The following is a 19809-nucleotide window of genomic DNA, read 5'->3' as shown; positions in this document are numbered from 1 at the left end:
TAAACGTAACGCATTACTTAAAAATTCATTACTTTTTGTTATATTTTTTTATAAAATAAAATATTAGAAAATAAAAAAATTACATTATTTAATTAATAATATTAATTGTAAAATCAATATTAAAACTTCAAATATTTTTTTATTATTTTATTTTTAAATTTGTTTTTAAAATCAGAATGCAGTAAAACCAGCAAACCTGTCTGTAACTGACCATAAGCTAACTTAATCTTTATATAGTATTGCGTTATTGTGTCAAATAACTCTATCAGAACTGAAGGCATTTTTGTATTTATGGGAAAATCCTCCAAGAAAAACTATCGCATTACATGTTTGTGATTTGTCCATCATGAAATATGCATATAAATCAACAAAAGATCTTTTACATTGAAGTAAAAAGATTCTAGAAATTCTCATATACATTTATTTATAAATATTTTATATAGATGATTTCTGTAAAAGAAAAAAAATAGGAGTATATATTATTGTCACTATGTCAGTTTTAGGGCCCATTTTGTCAGATTCTTATTTTTGTTTATCTTACGAAAAAATTAATAATTGCAAAATTGCAAACAGTATGATAAAAACTGCTATATTATCTGATAGAAGACATTTTTTAGTTTGTATTTATGTTTCTAAAGTTTAATTTTTAGCTTTTGTTTAAGAAATACGATCCAAAAATAAAGTCGTATAATAACGGTATCAGCGACCTTCATCTATTTCTACTGCATGGATGTTACTGTTCATCCCTCTCTGTGTGTGAGACATAAATATAATAAATTTTACTGCTGAAAAATGTAAAATTAATGTAAGTCAACTCTGGAAAGAATAATGTATGTTATAATGCTTGAAATCTTATTAACCTATCAAGGTCTATGGCTAAGAAGTAATTTGTTTATAATAATTAGTTACAAAATTGATTCTTATAATGTGTTTTGATGTTAAAAATGCTTTTCATATTCCGAGTCTATTTCCATTTTTACTAACTTTGGTAACATAGCCATACGGGTTAATCTCTGAGAAATTGTCATTTCTTACAAAGATATAATTGTCTGGTATAATTTATTACTGCCTATGTAACTTATTTATATTTTTTTTCCTTTTTACATATAAATTTAGAATATAAAAGAATATGCAATTGTTTATAATCTTATCGAATATAGTAAACTATGAGAACTTATAATTTCTCGAGACTATGCACTATGCAGTGCTTCCCGCGTTAACAATATGCTTGAAATCAATAGCAAAGCTTTGATCGAACCTGACGTATTAGCTTCTGTGCCACAGCTTTTGCTAATCCGGACTCATGGACGGAGTTTGCAGTTGACCCGAATCCTCTTGCGGAAGCAAAAAGAAAGCTAAAGTTGGAAACGAAAATGGAAACAAAACCGGCAAAAGAATGGAGAAATTATTTCGAGGAATATCTGCTTTAATTTTACAAAAAAATTTACTCGAAGTATGGTGAATTATTTATATTTGAAAACCATGTATAATAAATAATAATGATAAATTTCATTATTGCAAAAAGATATTTTAACATTTTAAGTCTGTTTAATGAATAATACGAAGTATAAAATGCTTACAACATAATGATTATAGCATCATTATTTCGTCGAGTATAACTTTAACGTTTGGTACTTAAAGCATTTTATGATGAGATCAACATTTGATTGAATCTCTTTTAATGGCAATTCTTACAATCATTAATTACAACACATAAATTGCAGCAATTGCGAGTGTCGATGTGAATACGGTTGTTCATAAAAAGAATACCTGTTCATAAAACAATTTTTCGATTTAAGAGTTAATTTTTTACTAATTATAATATTACAATATTCACATTTAGGATTTTAATATCTCTTTTAAGATATTTGTTATATATTTTTACTTCAATAACAAAAACATTATAATATACAAGAATATATAAATATAATACAATATATAATGTATAATAACAATATATAAATAAATATAACTATATATTAATATTATACTTGAGAAAATATTTATTGACAATTAGAAGTTCTTAATAAGATGATTATCGCAGAAACAATAAAATAAACAGGATGATCATTAATGTTTATTGTTTGCGTCCTTTATTATTTTAATTACATTGTTTTAATTATTTTCATGTTATAAATGCAAAAACGTAGATATGTATAATATTTGTGAGAAGTTTTTAATCATTACGCCGGTCGTAACCGAAAAACTCGGAAGAAACAATTTGCGTTAGTCATTCCAGAAATTGATTTTCATTACTCTTTTACAATAATAACACCAGCGTATTTACATCATACATTACTCATGTATAAAATATCAATATAAAAGTATGTATATAAATCTTTTTGCACGAAAACAAATGACGCATTTTTCAATAATATTATATTCGATTTTATGTAATCCTATCTGCTATAATTTTATAACGTTTAAATAAATAAAAATAAAATAAATTATTTATAAATGTATTATAACAAGAGAACCGAGAACTTTTAAAATTAAAAACGTAATAGAAATTGATAGAAAAAGATAAGTTTTATTATTTGATATAATTAGTTACTGAAATCAAAATAGTACATGATTTAAAGCTCCGAACATAATAAGGTTGTCTAATACTTTTAAACTATAAAATTTAGGGCCATGTGTCTACAGATTATTTTATTTACATTTACGTATTATTTTATGTAAATCTTATTTTTATATATAAAAATTTTTTTGTTTTTCCAAAATATTAGCCATGTAAAAAATGGACATGTGATGATAATTTTGCACGAAATCTGTATATGTCCTTTTTAGTCACTAGAGTACAGCTGATAATTTTGCATGAAATTTGAACATGTCTTTTCCAGTCACTAGGGCGCAGCTAATGATAACATATTAGTAATAGACATGCGTAAATATGCGTTGCTATGCGATTCTATTGCTAGCCCCACTTATATACATATGCTACGCATATGTATCTTGCGCGTATGGAAGGGATTTTGTATAATGTGCGCTATTTCGAGATTCGCTATTACGAAGTTTCAGTGTGAATGCAGAAACGTAGAAGTGTACAACATTGAGAGCTTTTGATCAGGAAAACAATTTGAGTTGGTTATTTCAAACATTTTAATTATTTTTATATAACAACAATAATTAGCGTTAATTATGCATTTACAAATATTTGTAGCGAAAAATGAAATATTGTGACTAACAAGCTTCATATGATATTATTATATTGTTTTAACATTTTTAATGTGTACGGTAAACATTTGATATACAAATATATATATTTTTTTTACAAAAACGAAATAATGCATTTTTCGACACTTTATTGTTTTCGATTTTTCGCTATCTTATCTGATATGTATATTTTATAACATCTATAAATAACTATAAATAAATTAATGATAAAACGTTCTTTAAAATTAAAAGATGTAAGAAACTAATAGAATAAGACAATTGATAGTATTTAATATGATTATAATTATATATTATATATATTGTATTTTGAATTACTTACGGCTACATTTAAGTATGTTTAAATTATTAATTTATTTATTTCCTTATGTTTCATACTACCTTCAATAATTTTCAAATATATTGTAAAATCAAGAAAAATAAAAGATAATTTAATAGTAATTTATTTTATTTTTTAGGGAGAGCAGAATTCATAGCGTCAGTTTGCCAACCAAAACTTCTCTGCTTCCGGAACCACCACGCACCGGAAATGACGTACCGCCACCAATACCACGCCGACATTCTGCCACACCAGCGGTAATAAATTTTATTTGTTTCTAGCTATCTTTAGTTTAGTGAATTAAAGTCTTTAATCTTAGTTCTGTTTAGGCGCAATTTATAGGTATGATACTTTCATACATGTTTTTTGTTTTGAATCAGTTTGAGATTAGTTTTATCTAACAAATCTTGGCACATTTCACAAATAATATATTTCACTCAATACATTGCGCAAATCATTTAGTAAAGCAAATCGTAACGACATAAACGTGGATCAGAAATATATATAATTTTTATAAAACTATATTTAAACAAAGATTTTTTTCTCTTGTTTATTGTTATATTAACATAATGATATGATATATATATATTCATATCATTATACATACATACATAGTTTGTCTGCTATTAGTTGCAATATTGTATATTTATTGGACAATTGAGAGACATTAAAGAGAAAGTTACTAGAATGATTTAGGGGGAAAAGTAGAGTTGGTGAGGTGGGAGATACTAAAAGGATTTTCGAACTTTGTATCTCCTCCTACGCAGGTATAAGTTTGGAAAGTTACCGCATGGTCGGTATCCCAGCGTACCACATAATCTCAACACCTTAAATCACGCGACTAAAGCCCGGTAGTTAGTGGTACGCCGCTACTTTGCGAATTAATATCAGCGGATGAGAAAACTGTCCGACAAAATTGGAATCCTGTGCCAAAAAGGCTTTTATGAAGAAAAAGATGATTAAACAAACACATAAAATGTATTTTTTGCGACAATTAATTGTGCTATAAAACATTCATCACTATGTCTGCAAAAAATATGCACATTATTGCCCAATGAATATCAAATATAAGTATAAATAATATACAGACTATTTGTATGTGTAAACATATATATTTCACTTTTTTTTAATTTCATTGTGTAAACTTTATAAAAATTTTAGATTTATTTAAGATATTATGCGTATGGAAAACTTTAGTTTAATCTGATATAATTTAAATTTATCTAAAACTTGCTGTTTAGGCTAAATTTAAATAATGATTCTTGATTTGGCAGAAAAGAAAAATCTACAAATTGCAATTCGGCATTGCGATAGATACATAACATCTTCAACACACACTGGACATACATTGGACACACACACAACATGGTATTTACTAACGTTGCAAGTATTAATTAGTATTTTCGTGAACTTTAAGTACTTTTGCTGTTTGATTTTAATGTAATTTAACAGAAATAAACAATTTCATTTTATAAAATCTGTTATATAAATAATCATACGTGGACATAAATTTATTTATTACTTATACTCTTAGATTTGCGTTTTAATTTAAATCTTCTTCGTAATCATATATCTTAATAATCTAATTAAATAAATAATAAATGCTGTGTAAATTGACTGCTTTGCATGGAAATTTGTAATGTAAGAAATATTTTTAAATATTTGTATATTAGATGTACAATATATATAATTACATAATTACTGGGTTTATTATTGAAAATTAAAACTTATTTAATATATAGAATTTTGCATTAGTTAATATCAGTTTTTACCGATAAATTCAGGAATTATAATGATACTCAAAATGTCGAGCTGTTGAAAGGATTTTGCTAAAGTCATTAAAAGTACTCGAGGTATTAAAGCGTGATTCACGCGAAGAGAGTTTATCGACGATAAATACTTGAAGCTAATGAACTTGCGTGTTGCTTTACGTTTATCAACAAGGCAGTTAAACTTGATGCTTGTCTTCGAGCGATGATAAGCGTTGTAACTTTGCATGTAACTTTCACGTCAATTTACGCAAATCACATAGCCGGTTGCCAGTGAAAATTCTCGTTTCGAAATGATGTTTCCACGTTAAATTAAGTTTTCTAGAAAATATAAAACTTTTTTTTAAAAGTAAAAGTTATTCAAAAATTATACTGAAAATAATGCAAAAATTAGAATAAGAGTAAACCAGTTGCCGGAAATTTAAATTTGATACAACAATAGTTTAACTATTAATTTTCAAATATATATGTTTTATTAAATTTTCTAATTTATACTATTCGATACCGGTGTGATAAGTGAGACTGATATAATTCTCGGTATTTAACTTTCTATTGAATAATGAGACTTTAAAAATTCTTTTTATGCAGCTTACAATTAGAGTAAAAGCATAGAGATAAAAATCGTGCTTTACTCTTGGCGTAGGTAGCACCACCCCCGATTCCACTGAGGCCGCCGGCGATTCCAAAGAGAAGCAAGAACGAAAAACCTATACCGCTGCAACTCACAACCAGACAGAGTAATCAAGTGACTCCTTGCAAGACGAGTGATCCTTCGTCCACACCTTCATCAGGAATGTCGGTTGCGTGGAACAGCGTTGACTCATCGAATCAACAATTTATAGATTTAGGTTCTTTCAGAAATCATAATCAGACATCACAGGTATAGTAACTATCTTGTATCATTTTTAGTGAAATCCTTTTAAAACTAATAAACCCGAAATAATATAATTACTAATATCTTCCTGTGATTAAGCTTAAATCAAGTTATAAAATGCAAAATAGTATCTTTATATTTATGTAATTATTAAAAACATATTTTTCTAATAATATGAATACCAGATTAAAAAAGATTAGATATTATCTACATTCTAAAAGTAATTTACTTATTAATAAAGGAATTAAATTAAAGGAATAATAAGTAAATGTCTTATATTTATCTTCCTTTTTCTTGAGTGATACTAAAGTTAATGTTTGTTGCCTTAAACACGAATTAATCGATTCAAAACACATTAAAAAAATTATTATTTTATTCCGGATGTTTATTAATATGAATTTTCGGTGAGTTGCAGGATTATTTGGTGAATTATAGCGGGAAAGACTCGCGGGAAACGAAAGAGCATAACGATTTTGTGGCTGATTTCGAACAAGCGCATTTCCAGGAAGGACATAAGCTTACTCAAAATTCGAGCTTCGAGGAGTTGCAAAAGGTCTCCTTGGATCTTGAAAAACGGCTTCATGAGAGAATTATTAAGAGCGCCGAGGCAAAGTTCGAGGATTCGAATGGCCGTCAAAGACAGTTGGGCACAGTGTCACGACACAATAGGTAATAAACATATATCACTTATATGCAATTCTATATTTTTTAAATCTTTTTGGAGAAAACGATTGAGTATACTGCGTATTTTTATGCAAATAATCTGCCACTGCCATCACGCTTAGCGCCGAGTACTTATTTTTAGTAGTTAAAAGTACTCGAATGCAGAATTTTGTCATGCATTGCTGTATTCGGATACAAGTTGGTAATATGTTGTTTCGAACTGACCTGCAGCGAGATATTACAGACGATTACACTCACGATAGGTTCGTTAAACGAAGCGTAAGTTCAGATTCCATTTCCGGTGAATCTGAGATGAGAATACTCGAGCAGTTTTCTCTTGTTGAGAATTTCTAATTTAGAATATAAATCGCATGTCATGGAGAGAGTAACAGGACAATTTTAGGAGCGTTTATTTATTATTACACATTTATAATATATACATTTAGATATTTATTTACAATGAAGTATTATAAATTATCTTTTTATTCTCAGCAATTATTTTTTATATAAATGACGTTTTTGATATGAAAAATTACTTGCTCGACTCTTTCAGTTGAGAAACAACGTTCTTTAATATTTTTTAATATTTACAAAATAAGTGATATTAGATGAGATGGTTGCTTTTACCTACAAATCGATTGCCTACAGTATCGTTTGCCTACATACATTTTTGCACACAAATAAAAATTTTAGAAACGGAGTTACTTTTGCCTACATGTATTATTGCCTACAGTTCGATTGCCTGCAAGCACTTTTGCGCACAAATATAAAATTAAAGTTAAGTAAGAAAATAATTTATATTTTTAGGAAATCTGTCATATAAACAGTGGGGTGTCAGCGTAGACAGTGTCTGTTTGGAATATTTTTCCAAAAAAATCTAATTCTAACTAGCCCCATTTTTTGGTGTGAGATGGCCCTCATTTCGCGTGGAAGGTTGTGAGCAATACTACATGTAATAATACATGTAGGCAATCGAGCTGTAGGCAATAATTTTTGTGTGCAAACGAACTATCGGCAAAAATGATGTAGGCAAACGATACTGTAGGCAATCGATTTGTAGGCAAACGGGATCTCTCCATATTAGATATTGCAATTTATGGATTACAAATCTAACGTGCCTGTTAATGATTGTAAAAACGCAATCATTATGTGATATAAGAAATAACATGATTGGATGCTCACCAGGAGTTTTCTCCTTTTCATATAGACAGCAATTGTCAAAATTTACGAAAGAAAACGAATCTAGCAGCTGCGAACAGAAAGAAACATCCGAAAGCAAGCCTAGGGAAGAAATGGCGTTACCGCGAAGGGAGATTTTTCAAAAAGATGAATTAAAGTACGCAACGATTTTGACTTCCGGCCGCGAGCGACGATCGAAGTTCGAGGAGTTGCAGGCCGCCTCGAAGAATCTAGAGAGGCGTTTGCACGAAGACGATGATTACTGTCGACGTCAGGAGATGGACAGACGGATAAACAAGGACAAGCCACCCAGGTACAACATGCTTTCATGTAACTTCCTTCTTATGTTCCTTGTACGTCAACAGATATAATTTTACAATTCTCATTTGAAAATGCTTGTAAATGCTTGTACGGCGCAGTAATGACGTAGTAATAAATTAATTGACCCGCAATAAGTGTAAACGTGCGATTCGTTGTGTTTAGATACGAGGACTTGGAAGGAATCCCGCACGACCTCGACAAACGTTATCACGGCGAACAGAGGTCTTTAGAACAGCAACAACAGCATTCAATAATGCGAAGTAAATACGAGAGCGACATGGAAAGGGCTAGAAATATTCTTCAGCATAATCTGAGAAAGGAGCGAACTGGTAACGAGAAACTCGAGAAATTGCCAAAAGCAACGCAGACGAATCTACCACCACCTCTGAGCGCTATTTGTCAGAGTCCAGTACCGAAACCTATCAGCGTCCGGCAGGACAGTAACGTTTCCTCAGACAGTTTCAGTCAAACCAGCTCACCTAGCTACACTAGCAAGACAATGGAAGCGCCCCTTCTGCCTCACAAGCACGGAAAAGTCCCAGGTATGTTCAAACTTCGCCGAAGTTTACCGGATGATTGTGTTATTGTTAGGGAAGAACTAACAGAAGCACTAGAAAAAAAATCATTGAATACGATTTCCATTTTACATACAAAAAAGGATTTAAATATTTTAGATATGATAAAGTTACGTCGATTTTTACGATTGTATATAATAAAAATAATTTTCACTGAATGAAAAATAAGATCCTATTTTCGATTTTAGAATTCTAAAGCATAAATTTCCAATCTTGCTTGATTTAATAAGCAATTTGTGAGTTCAATAAATCAATCTTTTTGTAATTTTTGAAAAAACTTTATAATTTGACCGATTCTACATTTTTCAAGAATTATTTGCTCAGAAAAGATCTTTTTGATAGAATTTTTTGCTTACAATGATATCGTCACCTTTTCTACGACGAGGAGTTTTAGGAGTTGTTCTTTAAATCTTCACTTTTCAAGATAGATATAACATAAAGCTCCCTTTCTCTCACTTTGCGATAATACTTCGCATAGTTCTTCGCAATATTCAACGCAGTTCACGATTACAGTTAGCAAGCTATATCTTTGGGGAATTTCAATAAAATTCTATAATATAAATTTTGTGGTAATATTAAAATGGGAACGTAATATTTATAATACCTATCAGTTTATCCATGAAAATTAAATCCGATTATAAAGGATTAAAATATAAAGAAGACGTGTTTTATAACATAGCTAACGATAACGGAGATACATCTCACAAAGTAAAATTTCTTCTTTATATTCCATCTCTGTAGCGAAGCTCAAGGCATTTTCTTGAGAACGACAAATAAACGTCGAGGCAAAGCGCGACAGCTGAGACGAGAAGGAAAGCTTTTTCTGTTCTATCACGTCGTCTTGTTTTCTTTTTTCTTTCTCGTCGCTATGTTACCATTAAAACAGTTTATTCAAGAGGAATAAAAAATAAAAATTTTTTCATCGCGAAATTTCTCCGTAGAAAGCTTCATTTCGTGTACTCTACGTTTTTCTTTTTTATTTGTATCTTAAAATTTGTATCTAAAAGAATCGCAACTTATTAATAAATTGACAATAAAGAAATCAGCCTCCTGGATTTCTATTACACTGCTTTATAACGCCTTCTAGACAGAGCCTTGGTGTCGGAGCCTGATAACTCATCTGGCAGGCCGATAACAAAGTCTACGAGCACGCCAGCCAGTTTGCAGACCATCGTCAGGATGCATGCCGGGAACAATAGTTCCTTGCATCATAAAGTAAGCGTTTTAATGTAGCGTCACTTTTATCAGTACAAACGAAGAGATAAAAATATAAGGCACTCGTTATGTATGTACTTACATCATTAAATATTTAATATTAAATATATAATCACAGATTTAAAGCTTCAGATTCGTACCTGTCGTTTTTTATTTTTTGTGGGGTGCATTTTACAAAAGCACATATTCAATTTTTTATGTTCGGTTAGATAATCAGAGATATGACTGGCAGCCACTACGTAACAACGGGAAGACTACGTTTCAGATTTGTGCAGGTTTTGCTTAATGCTGTTGTTCTCTTGGCTATCGCCGGTGGTTTAGCCGCATACTTCAAAAGTAAGTGAAGCATTTCTCTCAATTTAAATGCAATTGAAATGTTTTTGACACAATATCGAGCGGTTTTAAATTTGCAATATTAAAATTTAAAAAAATCGAAAATTTTAATAATGTCGAAATACGCGCGGCGTTAAAAATGCGGTTGTTTTTCCGGCAAGGAAAATGATGCAAGTAAAATTGAAAAACATCGCGACGCAAATAACCGCGCCTGATATTTAACCGGAATAAACCGAAATAAACTGCTTGTTAAACTCTTCGAACGTTTTAATATGTGTGCATATGCAACAACAAGCTCTGCGAGACCAGCGAGATCGAAAGATCAATAGCACCATGAGTTCTTGTAATCCACTTGATTTCAAATGCCAACATTATTTCGATAACAAATGAAAGACTCATAGAACTTTTTTCATGTTTTTAAAATCTTATATCTTTTATTATTCTGTTAAATGAATATTTCGTGCACAATGAATTTGCGCTCGACAAGTTATGTCAATTTCAGTGTTAACAAAATAATTACATCATCATTATTTAAAACAGGCATTGAATATCGAAATAATAGCAATTACATATCGTGAGTATTTTTATTTTTATAAAATTATGAATTGGAAACCTTTAATAGTACTGATATTACCGGGAAATACTCGTGTATAACCGGAATTTTCATAAAATGCATACATAATTTTTCAATAATATACTGATATTATCCCTGTATTACTGTCATTATATTACTGAATGCCAGTATTAAAATAAAGTATATATCAGTTAGATTCGTAGCATTCTCGATATACATTTTATCAGAGAAATTATAAAAAAGAAATAACACATAAATTGATGCTGATAATAATATGATTAATTAAAGTAACAGATTCAAGTTTCACATTTATAGATACTTTACTTCCTATAATTTCTGTTTTAAAATTTAAATCGCAATTATATTAGTAAAAGCCTCAATTTTATATATTAATATGATTTTAGTAATATAACATACCAGTAATAACAAGATATAACGGTAATAACTCTGTTAAATAATGTACCAAAAGATTATGTAGACTGAATACATCACATCAATGTGTTTACTAATCGAATTTTATTTTAATTATTATATAAAATGGAAAAGTATGCGATAGACATTTTTTATATTTTCAATCCTCGATTTGAAATTAAGTGCAAACCGAGCGATAATTATCGTAGTGTTGAGTGCCACGTGTCTGCAGTTGACACGTTAATAACTACAAAAGTTTGCAACGTACACATCTCTTCTGCACTCGCTAGACACCCAGAACATGATTGTTTTCAACACGATGGTATATTGATACTTTTTGAATGTGATACTCGAGCTAATATGACAAAAATTTAATTTATATGCTCAGTGTGATTATGTTTTTTAATCAAACGACAAAACATTAAAATAAAACACGATGATAGGTATGCGGTATCATTATTCATGAATACGTTTTCTTCGTATCAATGTCCATATTCTTTCCTAAATTAGCCTATCCTGAAAACGACTTCAAATTGGAGAATAGAACCATATACACGGCTGTGATCCCAATACCTGAAAGTACGCGTTTCGTAATCGAAGACAAGAATCCAGCTCCGGGAGTGTGTCTACCTATCATCGTAACTTTCTGCCAACAGCACAAGGTAACAATTACAAAACTTCTGTTATAAAGGTATTGATTGTCACGCGAATCGACACAAAGATCGAAGTTGTGTCGAATATTTAGTAAAATATTTAGTAAATTTTAATTCTCTGAGCCAATTACATTTTTACGATTATTGTAAATTATTTGATTATTTTATGTAAAGATGTTGAAATGTTAGGGTATCAAAGAGAAAGAGAAGGCTTGTTAAACTCTGGAATTCATGCGAATGTATGTTCTCGGAATATTCAACGCATTTTAGCGGCAGAAAGCTGCTTGTTCACGATGATACGTATTACGTTTTTCTCGAAAGAGGCTTGGCCGCCTTTAAAGAATTTAAAATAATTTTGTACGTGGAATGTGCGCGTAGGCGGCACAAGGGAATTCGCTCCGGTATGCAGCATTGTAACCATGCCACTTGCCGCTCTGAGTTGGAATACCGACGAATAAGAGTGACAACGTTACTTTCTCCCTTCTGCGGTGAAATGTCCTTACGGACATTACAAGCACCCGTTGACGGTCATAATTTCGATGAGTCCGCGCTCCTGAATACATTTTCTACTTACTTCTTCTCCTTTATTTCAATGGCTCATGCTTGAACAGTGTGAATTTTAAAATTCATAAGGCACTCACTGTGCAGTCGTGCATTTTGAATTTTTCTGAGAATGTACGTGTCTGATTGTAAGAATGAGATTGAGCAACGATAAAAATCGCGAGACCGTTGTCATTAAAGAATTTAAGAGGAAAAATTTTGAGCGAAGTAACGACCGGGATTTACGTGATCGAATTTTGTTAATCATTAAAAGTTTGATATCAAACTGAAATTTTAGTATTAGAATTTGATAGCATAAATACTGGTCTAGATTTTCTTATGATTTTAATAAGTTGTTCATAATGAAATTTTAAGTATATATCAATTTTCATTATCCTATTTGTACTATAATCTCAGATCATAGATGTGAATTACTTTCTTCATTAACATTCTTGCTTGTTTCTTGCATATCTTGTTTGATATATATAAATTGCACAAAGTGTAATTTACACTGACGATATAATTTTGAGGCATGAATTTTGATGCGTAATCACAATTTCTATCGTAGGTTCCGTACAACTATACTGTATTTCCAAATTATATGGGCAATTTCGGACAGCGGGAGGCCCAGCACGAATTGGAGCTTTACGATGCTGTTGTTGACGTCAGATGTTATGAACTGGCTGCTCTATTTCTTTGTAGTGTTTTCGTACCGAAATGCGGCTCTCGTGGTCGCGTTGTACGTCCTTGTCGTAGTCTCTGCTTTCGTAAGTATAAATTATTTGTTACACTATCTCATTATTTAATTTAAATTTTATTTTGTTTTTATTTAGTTATTTTGAAGTTATTTTTTTATTTTACAATTATTTTAATTAATTTAACGTTAATGCAACATCCAAATGTCTTTCGCGTTTTTATGTAATATATAAATTACTTGAGATTTAATATTGTTAAATTACTTATTATCAAAATATGGATCGATATGGTGTATTATTAATGCTCGACAAACCATAAATTGCAAGCATAAGCCGCGTAGATGCATTAACAGTAATACTGGTTAATACCCGTGAGCCTTAATAGCATTCGATTTCACTGTTCGACATGTGAATGTATGGTCAAATTATTGTACTGAATTTTGCGCCGCTAAATTTCTTTAAATTTTGAATAACACGAACTGTGCGTGATATTTCGATCTTGACCGCGAGGAATTTTTTCTAAATCAATTTCAGAAACCAAGAGGCGTTGTGGTTTCTTTCTCAAAGTTTTCGGCTTGTCCCTTCCGGATTATTTGGAGTGCGAACTTTTCCCGGAAAATCCGAGTTCCGACGAGTGCATCGGGCACCATGAGGTGATCGAAGCGGCAAGGAGAGCTGAGAAACCGGGTAAGTGACACTAAGTTTGACAGTTTTACTTCCAGCTTGCGCTATTTTCGCACAGCTTACAAAGTCGATTGCATTTGTTTTATTTTCAACATTTAGTTAAATTTTCTATTAGATTATCAATCAAGAATTGATTATAGTACTTTTATTACGTTAATGCAATGCAAAAAAAAAACAAATGTATTATTTAATCAACTAATGGGAACGGAAATGAGCTTATCGCGAATAAAAGCAAGTACTTGAATTATCCGGAACTTAATAATTAAAGGATTAAAACATTCTCTTTAGATTGGATGATTCAGAGGATATGTACCATAGAAAAATAAGCTTTTCGTACTTTCGTTGATGCTCTAAAATCTAATGGATTTAAAGAGTAGCGAACAGTTCTACCGTTGAGAAAAATATGCTGGTATGTTATTCTTGGTTATTTCGCGCTGCGAAATATTGTTCGTGCTGAGAAATAATTTTTGTGTATCGTTATTTTTTTAAAATTGTAATTAGTAAATTATTTTAAAAATAACTTAATATTCTACTTAATTTATTTTAAATTAAGAATAATAATACACATAAATATTTTATATTCAGATAATTCAAATAATTTATATTAATTTTATATTCAGATAATGCCTTATATAAAATTTATCTCGTTCAAAATGTCAGCGAGATTAAGCAGCGTTTATCATGATGCACCAACACTGAGATTCCATTGCATAATATGGTTTTGTGTATCGTGTGCCTTTGCGCGAAACGTTATGGAACGTAATATTATTTATGAGTTTTCTGTCCTTTTGTTTTACGCCGATTTGCGCGCGGACATTAAATATAGGATGCGACCACAAAACGGAACTAATTGTTAACTAACTTGATGTCCATTGTTCATTCTTCCTTTGATATCTTGGACTCTGTTTACGCTCGGTTTTCTCTCTCTTTGTCTTCCTCTCTCATTTATGTTCTCCATATTCTATTGTTATTTTGGCTTTCATGAAATCTCCTGGATCCGATCGATTTGTTCTTCGAAACTTTCCTTCTTGTGGAAATTTAATCTTATTTTGGCGATTTTCGATATTACAGTCTTCGAAAAAAACCTTTTTTTATTTAGAAACAGAAATTGAGTCAAAATATACGGATAGTTTAATGTATGTGTATAAGATATAATATAAATAAATTACTTTTGAAATATAATTTTTTAAATCAAATCAATAATGGAGTAATTACATAATTTCTTTTATTTATAATTCAATATAGCACAATAAACGTTATAAAAAAACTCATCTTTTTATGTCAAATAATAGCAATACTACGGTTGCTTATAGCAATTAATTGTAATGCAGATAGCAAATCATTTATAACAGAGACAGCTTTTAAACAATGTGTCATTTTTCTTTTATTTCTATAAAGTAGTTTCAGTTTGTTGGGAATATTATGACATAACTGTTTAAGGAATGATGTAACAAGAGGAATATCCTCGAAGTTTTTAAAACGTTATTCACTAAATTTTCAAAATCGTCACGTGCACGTCATATGCATAACGAGTGCGATAATGGCGCTTAAAATCTCGTAGAATAGTTCACGCGAAAGAAGAGAGAAGAGAGAATTAAACGATCACGTACACGCGCGCACTGCAATTTCCAAAGCAAATATTACGTAAATCGCGGCGACAGGCGTGGTGACAGGATTGATCGGAAGTACTCGTCTCTCGTCTCGCGGTGAATTTAATTCACGATTGGTGGATCGCGCCTGCTGATAGACAGAGAGAGAGAGAGAGAGAGAGAGAGAGAGAGAGAGAGAGAGAGAGAGAGAGAGAGAGAGATTTATTCGCGTCTACGGTTAATTAAGATTGAATTGCGTTGTAATTACGGCGTCCATTCAATCGAATAAATGCAACACATTCTCAAGATTTCAATAGTTTCTAGATTTTCGATCTTTCTGCATCTTTCTTTCTATAGCTATATATTTTGCTTCTTGGCGATGATAACTTCCGATTTAATTTTCTGATTTTATTAGCTCTCTTTGACCGTAATTCTATTAGCAATTTATGTAGCAATATCGTTCGTGCCCGTTTAATAATTATGTCTGTTTAATAGTGTTTAATCGAATCGAATTTCCGAAATATGCATTCGTAAATGAATTTAAGTTCTTGAGATTTATTATGACGTGACCTGAAGGTAGCAATATTTAGACAATAGGAAACCTTCATCAAAACATCTTTCTGTTATCCAGTACATCATGTGTACAGTTGAGATACACTGAAGGTAGCACATCTGTGCATGTTGTAATTACGAAAGAGGTTCACCGACATCCTATATGTACGCATACGTGTTCGCATGCGGGGCTATATCGCGATTTTGTATACCCAAGCTATCGCATGTGTCACCGCTGATGGAATCTTAATTGCAAAATCCATATTAAACTATCGTATGACGGCCCATCTGCGGCGCCAAGCAGCTTTATTGAGTCGCGCTTGATGCATGTGTACATATCATGTTTGACGCATATGTGTGAAAGTATCGAACCGCAAACGCAACAAGGATCAATCGTGTCCATCGCAGGAGAAGACATATTGCGAAAGATAGAATGTTACGATAAAGAATGTCGATAATGTTAATATCTCTACGGAATGTTATATATTTTCGTAATTTTTAGCATAGTCTGCTGATCTCCGAATATTGTTATTTTATATTTTTATGTTCCTTTTCTGGAATAACGTAATATCTATATACAATATTCATTTTGTTTATTCTCATTATAATGTAAGCGATTTCAAATGTTTCATCTATAATTAAATTCTTGCTCGATTAATCGTTCTGGACTATTATTATTTCATATCTGATATACATACAGTAAAAATTTTAATTAAAACACACACACACACATTTATTAATTAATAAATCAATTAATTAAATAAAGACAAATAATTATATTATTTATTAGAAATTTGTTAATTAAAGTAAATAATGAATTAATTGAGGATATGATACACTAAAAAATATAAAAAGTATATAAAATTTTACGAAAGATGAAGTATATGTATTTTATAAATTCCTTATAAAATAAATCATTTTATAAATATGATATTTATATTTGTAATTTTATATACTTTCTTTTTATCGTGTAGATACTATATTACATCAATTGCTAGAAAGCACGTGATCTTCATTATGCTCCGATTCATTTATACAGTGTGCACCAGTGGTTTTCAATGCGATGGCACAAGGTGCATTCCGTTCGATTGGCGATGCGACGGTCATCTTGACTGCTCCGATCACAGCGACGAGATCGGTTGCGGGAATTGTAATTCCACCACATCGTCTTCGGAGCCGGTGTCTTCCGCATTTGGCCAAATAGTCTTAAGTAAGGGATCTTCTACTAAAAGTACCCTTTCTACGAAATCTTCGTTACATTGCGGTGAAAGAAGATGCATGTCAGCCAGCCATATCTGCGATGGAGTCATGGATTGTCCTTGGGGGCAGGATGAGCGATATTGTCGTAAGTAAATACGCGTAAAAAAATAATATTAATAACAATTTACTTAAAAATAATCTTGTTAATTTTCAATAACAATATTTAAGAATAAATAATATTTTATTAAAATAAGAGTATGCCTATTTGTTTCATTAATATTATTATTGAACTGACAAAGTTCTAGTTCAGAACGCGAAAATGTAGTCTATTTTTGGAAATTTTTTTTTAAAGTAAATTGTTGCACATATTCTTGTACGCTTTTATACATCTACCTGTACTGCAGATTTAATAAATATCTACAATTTTGGTATGATTAAAGTTTATTAATTTTTATATTATGTTAATTTAGAAAAAGAAAGTATAAAAAAACATGTGTCGGATGTTGCAGTCTTCCAACTTATGAAAGGAATAAAATACAAAAAAATTTAAAAGGATTTTTAGTTATTATAAGTGTATCTGAATTTAGATAAATGAAAAATATTATAAATCGTCAAAATGGCGCTGATTTAAAAGACAAATATTGTTTTTAGCAAAATTGTTGAATTTAACTCTATGAAAAAACAATTAATTTGTAGCTACTGCAATTATCAGTATATATTATACATATAACATATAAAAAATGGAAGTTTATCTCTAATTAGCAATTGGACATTGGAGCCATGTAACAAATCCTTCTCTAATTCAAAATGCTCATATTTTTCATTTTTAGTCTACGCTTGTTAACAGCTGCTTTTAAACGCATTGACGAAGCATCAGACGCAAAAATGCGTTACAATTTATAAAAATACTTATATTTTCGTTATTTTCACGAATATCGTGATAATCTTGTAGAAATTTATTTTTGTGTATGAAATTTCTAAATATTAAAAAAAGTATAAAATTATAAAAGTCGATTTTTTTAAATTCTAGACTAAAATATCTGCTAACATATTATTTCTTTCCGTTTTTTTCATATTCTATGATTATATTTTTAATTGATTTAAAATTGGACCCATAACCTCTTTTATACTATATAATAAAATGTCGCTGACAGTTATAAAAGAAATTTTATTATTAGAGATATTATATATATTTTATTACGATTAAAATAAAGTAACTGTTCGTATATGTCTGTTTACGGTCTTTCTCGAATGACAAAATGTTTTCGCTTATTGAATACGTTGTCTTGATTAATACATTCAAGTATAATATATGAATAAATTAAATATCGCGCTATTATAATATCTAAACAATTTAAAATGTCTGATTAATTTAAAAAGAAATGTAAATTAATTTTTGGTTCTAGAGAGCCTAGTAGGCGGCTCTCAAATTTTATGTTTCGTACTGCATCTTGTTTTTTTAGTGAAATTAAGCCATAGGAACGGGGATGTCGGCGAGGGCCGTCTAGAGGTATATCATGCTGAAATGGGTAAATTTATGCCAGCATGTGTCTCGCACTGGGAACCGACAACGTCGCCGCAAGAGGTTTGCGCTATGCTGGGATATAAAGGAACGTAAGTTATCTCTCTTAATATACAATAGTCAAATAACATGGAACATATAAATATTACGTGATGATATAAACGTATTATGTTCGCAATCGCATTAAATCGCTTATTTTTATGCGTTGCAACAACTTCATAAATCCTCAATTGTACATTCAAATAATTTGTACTTTGAAAGAGATACGTTGAGAGACACTTATGTACATAATTGATTTATGACATATGATATAACGCCTGATATTAACAATGTCACCATGTTGAATAAAAAAATATGATGTATAAAAAAATTATTAAAATAACACTTCTGTTTGCATTTTCAGAGTGTCGAACGGAACTAAGCTGATGAACGACTCATTATCAATTGTATTAAGTTCTGAGTATCGTAACAAAAATTTGCTGAAGCAATTTCAAGGATGCATCAAGGATCGGGAGCCTTATCCCATGGTCAAACTTACTTGCGTCGATTATGGTAAATTATCGGAAAACTGTATAAAGATCGTTGAATTAAAATTTTCTACAGTTCTCCCGGGCTTTCTTTAGGACGTGCGATGATCGATTCTGTTGCAGCTTGCGGCCGCAGACGTTCTGTATACGGAAACGTGAGAGTGAAGCGAATAGTGGGTGGTGTGGAGTCAGCTCCTGGTGATTGGCCATTTCTTGCAGCCCTTCTTGGTGGTCCAGAACAGATCTTCTACTGTGCCGGAGTCCTTATTGCTGATCAATGGGTGCTGACCGCATCTCATTGCGTCGGGAAGTAAGTATTGTGTGTAAAATCGAGACACTGCAAAAAATGTTACTTTTAATTATTGACGAATTCTTTACGTATATAAGGAAAACATTATTAAAAGAGCTTTTTCATTTATTATATATTGATATGTATTATT

At 30.8% G+C, this 19809-nt stretch overlaps 1 protein-coding gene across 1 annotated transcript in view; it reads left to right on the top strand.

The window, feature by feature from the left end:
- Positions 1 to 19809, top strand: part of LOC108755476 (atrial natriuretic peptide-converting enzyme-like) — an 81170-nt gene that overhangs the window by 59585 nt on the left and 1776 nt on the right. The window contains exons 5-18 of the mRNA XM_018498502.1: positions 3633 to 3750; positions 5906 to 6142; positions 6552 to 6805; positions 8007 to 8291; positions 8462 to 8841; positions 9962 to 10089; positions 10299 to 10425; positions 11918 to 12069; positions 13169 to 13367; positions 13830 to 13982; positions 17160 to 17465; positions 18784 to 18934; positions 19246 to 19394; positions 19493 to 19679. Of these exons, the coding sequence (XP_018354004.1) occupies positions 3633 to 3750; positions 5906 to 6142; positions 6552 to 6805; positions 8007 to 8291; positions 8462 to 8841; positions 9962 to 10089; positions 10299 to 10425; positions 11918 to 12069; positions 13169 to 13367; positions 13830 to 13982; positions 17160 to 17465; positions 18784 to 18934; positions 19246 to 19394; positions 19493 to 19679 (2826 nt within the window). The remainder of the gene's footprint in view (positions 1 to 3632; positions 3751 to 5905; positions 6143 to 6551; positions 6806 to 8006; positions 8292 to 8461; positions 8842 to 9961; positions 10090 to 10298; positions 10426 to 11917; positions 12070 to 13168; positions 13368 to 13829; positions 13983 to 17159; positions 17466 to 18783; positions 18935 to 19245; positions 19395 to 19492; positions 19680 to 19809) is intronic.

This window comes from Trachymyrmex septentrionalis, unplaced genomic scaffold (genome assembly GCF_001594115.1).
Source record: "Trachymyrmex septentrionalis isolate Tsep2-gDNA-1 unplaced genomic scaffold, Tsep1.0 scaffold87, whole genome shotgun sequence".
NCBI classification, from domain to species: Eukaryota; Metazoa; Arthropoda; class Insecta; order Hymenoptera; family Formicidae; genus Trachymyrmex; species Trachymyrmex septentrionalis.
The sequence above is the reverse complement of the archived record's forward strand: the minus strand, read 5'-3'. Positions and strand labels throughout refer to the sequence as shown.